Consider the following 4195-nt stretch of genomic DNA (forward strand, 5'->3'; position numbering starts at 1 on the left):
GGAATTATTGCCCCGGCTCCGGGTTGGAGATATCCGTTCTACAAAGTGACTGAGATGTCAGCTGGTTACGTGTGAATATAATATCACCGAGACCAAGGTGGCGAAGCGTTCCCGCCGCGTGCGCTGTGACTGCGTGCTTCACAGGTTTAAAAATACAGAACCGCAGCCGCAATTTTATAACCACAAGACCGATGGAGCATTAACCCCGCGATGTGACTTGTTCACTGCACAGCACTGCGGTATATGTCAGAGCTATATATATGTATAATAATAGTAACGCAGTATATAAAGTGTTCCTGGTGTACGGTGACACGTGACGAGGGGACATTTTTAGAAGTCACTCATGGAGCCCTCGGCATTGTGTACACGAGGAACGATGGCGGCCGCCCACACACAGCATCCTATTTATTTCAGCTTTCGGCTAACAAGGTGATTCAGCCGAATTCTTCTTTCATCTCATCGGGGTCAATGTAATGACTTCCCGCCCTCTCTCTGGAGCCATCGCACGGTGACCCCGCTACTCTGGTTACATTCTTCTTGTACTTTTGTTGAATTCCAGACACACAGCCGCAGGAAACACATAAATTGGGGTTGTTTTACCTGAATTTGTGTTTCTGTCCATCCATGTCGGATATTTACACAGTTTTGCCACACAGCGCCGTCAGCCTTCTGATCTAGAGCATTGGATACTTCCAGTGTGGCCCTCAACGCACGCCGGGGACCCTTCCTCTGACCCCCACACACATCAAGATTTAGTTTCTCTATTGGACAGTTCTCAGTGTCCTCACAGTGCGGGAGCTGTCCACGTGCTGAAACAAGAAATGCAGCGCTGAGAGAAAATGCCGCTCACCACAAAGTACAGAGGTTGCTGGTGCATTATTTGGCAATGGTGCATTATTTGGCAATATATATTGAAGTGTTTTCCACACATGATGAGGATAGGTGTGCGGACCCGTATTGTCCCCACACACCATGTGACATATACCTGCCGCAGGAGGGACACCACCAGGAGAGGACAAACACCCCAGAATCATGGACGTCCTCCTGTAATGCTGGCGGTGGGAAGACATTTGTCACTGGTTGTTAGGAGCGCCCAGCGGTCCTAGCAACCATTGACTACAGAGGAGCAGGACCGGTGACGTCATTGGTTACCAGGATGCTAGCGGACCTAGCAACCAACAACTGAAGAGGAATGTGGTCTGGACATGGACCTGCACTGGGCTATGTCCTGCAGTGGATGCACCTGCCTTGGAGCTTGGCGTATCCAATGTCAGCGAGCCATAAATGAGCACAGGTTGGCGATCGGTCCCTTAGACCAGAGCTGGGCATTTTACGGCCCGCGGGTCTGGCCTGAGGGATAGCTAGATTTCCACCAGGGACCACCTAATGGGAGCTTGGGCTTAGCTGCAGTCTACCCCTAGGCCAGTTAACAGACACTCAGGGATACAGTGGAGAGTTGGTTTCGAATAGCTGGAACATGGGAGTGGCGAGGGGGCTCTGTGCAGCTGGAAGTGGAGCTGATCCTGGTGGTGAGGGGAATGCAGAGAAAGTGAAGTGGAGGATCAGATTTTAGTTGCATTGAAGGCTGAGGTGGTGCAGCTGAAATTACAAGTGTATCTGAGGTGCAGCAAAGTTGTGATAGTTGCTTGAAGCAAAGTTGTACTAGGAGCAAGGTTGCACTAGGAGCAAGGTTGTACTGTGAGCAAGGTTGTACTGGAAGAAAGGTTGCACTGGGAGCAAGGTTGCACTGGGAGCAAGGTTGCACTGAGAACAAGGTTGCACTGAGAGCAAGGTTCCAGTGGGAGCAAGGTTGCACTGGGAGCAAGGTTGCACTGGGAGCAAGGTTGCACTGAGAACAAGGTTGCACTGGGAGCGAGGTTACACTAGGAGCGAGGTAACACTGATAGTGAGGTTACATTGGGAGCAAGGTTGCACTGGGAACAAGGTTCCAGTGGGAGCAAGGTTGCACTGGGAGCAAGGTTATACTGGGAACGAGGTTACACTAGGAGCGAGGTTGCACTGAGAGTGAGGTTACATTGGGAGCAAGGTTGCACTGGGAACAAGGTTCCAGTGGGAGCAAGGTTGCACTGGGAGCAAGGTTATACTGGGAGCGAGGTTACACTAGGAGCGAGGTTGCACTGAGAGTGAGGTTACATTGGGAGCAAGGTTGCAGTGGGAAGGAGGTTGCATTAGGAGTTAGTTTGCACTAGGAGCAAGGTTGTACTGGGAGTGAGGTTGCACTGGGAGCAAGGTTGCACTGGGAGCAAGGTTGTACTGGGAACAAGGTTCCAGTGGGAGCAAGGTTGCACTGGGAAGAAGGTTGCATTAGGTGGTAGTTTGCACTAGGAGCAAGGTTTTACTGGGAGCATGGTTGTACTGGGAGCAAGGTTGTTCTGGGAGTGAGGTTGTACTAGGAGCGAGGTTGTACTGGGAGCAAGGTTGTACTGGGAGCAAGGTTGTACTGGGAGCGAGGTTGTACTGGGAGCGAGGTTGTACTGGGAGCGAGGTTGTACTGGGAGCAAGGTTGCACTGGGAGCAAGGTTGTACTGGAAGCGATGTTGTACTGGGAGCGAGGTTGTACTGGGAGCGAGGTTGCATTGGAAGCAAGGTTGCACTGGGATCAAGGTTGTACTGGAAGCGATGTTGTACTGGGAGCGAGGTTGTACTGGGAGCGAGGTTGCATTGGAAGCAAGGTTGCACTGGGAGCAAGGTAGCACTAGGAGCTCAGGTACCGGTAACTTAATCCTTGAGAGGTGACAGTAAGTACCCATGGGTGGGGGACACTGAGGAGGCATCACCGATGGAGGGGGGTAAGTAAGAGTCGGATATACCATGCAAGTATATATAATGTATACAATGTACTGATATATATTTCCGTGTTGTGTGTTAGTAAATACAGGCCTCATGTACGGGATCCCGGCAGCTGATTCAGTAACACATCTTTACTGATTGGCAGAGTAACATGAAGGCCATTCCTGTGGATGGATATGTGAGATTTGGGCTGACTGACCCTAGGTAACCCCGTCCTCACAGTCCCTGTCTTGTCTGGCTCTGTCCCCCAGGGAGGTGGTGGAGATCGACCTGTTCCTGAAAGAGACGGCGAGCCGGGAAGCCAACGCCAAGGTGCGCCTGCAGCAGTTCATCGAAGAGCTCCTGGACCGAGCGGACCGGGCCGAGAAGCAGCTGCAGATCATCAGCAGTTGTGGGTCGACTCCGAACGGCAGCCTGGGGAGGTGCAGCATCCCCGGATACAAAGCACAGGAGCCCCGCGTCCAGGGACCCAGGCAGGTACTGTGCGGCCATGCGGACGGAGACACGGACAGTCTACATTGCACTCTGTGTTACTGATGTCTTTATAGTGACTCTGTGAAGAGATGACGTGATAGGAAACAACAGTTCCCCCGTCTGGAAATGACTTTATAAATGTAGTAGATCCCCTGGGAGTCCTCCATCATTCATCTTAAAGTGATCCTGTGCCCACATCCTCTGGGAGTCCTCCATCATTCATCTTAAAGTGATCCTGTGCTCAGATCTCCTGGGAGTCCTCCATCATTCATCTTAAAATGATCCTGTGCTCAGATCCTCTGGGAGTCCTCCATCATTCATCTTAAAGGGATCCTGTGCTCAGATCTCCTGGGAGTCCTCCATCATTCATCTTAAAGTGATCCTATGCTCACATCCCCCAGGAGTCCTCCATCATTCATCTTAAAGTGTTCCTGTGCCCAGATCCCCTGGGAGTCCTCCATCATTCATCTTAAAGTGATCCTGTGCCCAGATCCCCTGGGAGTCCTCCATCATTCATCCTAAAATGACCCTGTGCCCACATCCCCTGGGAGTCCTCCATCATTCATCTTAAAGTGAACCTCTGCCCACATCCCCTGGGAGTCCTACATCATTCATCTTAAAGTGATCCTGTGCCCACATCCCCTGGGAGTCCTCCATCATTCATCTTAAAGTGATCCTGTGCCCACATCCCCTGGGAGTCCTCCATCATTCATCTTAAAGTGATCCTGTGCCCACATCCCCTGGGAGTCCTCCATCATTCATCTTAAAGTGATCCTGTGCCCACATCCCCTGGGAGTCCTCCATCATTCATCTTAAAGTGATCCTGTGCACATATCCCCTGAGAGTCCTCCATCATTCATCTTAAAGTGATCCTGTGCACACATCCCCTGGGAGTCCTCCATCATTCATC

The 4195-nt window shown here is 51.4% G+C and overlaps 1 protein-coding gene across 1 annotated transcript in view; it reads left to right on the forward strand.

The window, feature by feature from the left end:
• LOC108803533 (F-box only protein 41-like) overlaps positions 1–4195 on the forward strand; it is a gene marked incomplete at its 3' end in the record, with an annotated part of 18371 nt that overhangs the window by 2974 nt on the left and 11202 nt on the right. The window contains exon 2 of the mRNA XM_018575367.1: positions 3063–3288. Within this exon, the coding sequence (XP_018430869.1) occupies positions 3063–3288 (226 nt within the window). The remainder of the gene's footprint in view (positions 1–3062; positions 3289–4195) is intronic.

Source organism: Nanorana parkeri, unplaced genomic scaffold (genome assembly GCF_000935625.1).
Source record: "Nanorana parkeri isolate BGI_ZX_2015 unplaced genomic scaffold, ASM93562v1 scaffold3838, whole genome shotgun sequence".
Taxonomy (NCBI): domain Eukaryota; kingdom Metazoa; phylum Chordata; class Amphibia; order Anura; family Dicroglossidae; genus Nanorana; species Nanorana parkeri.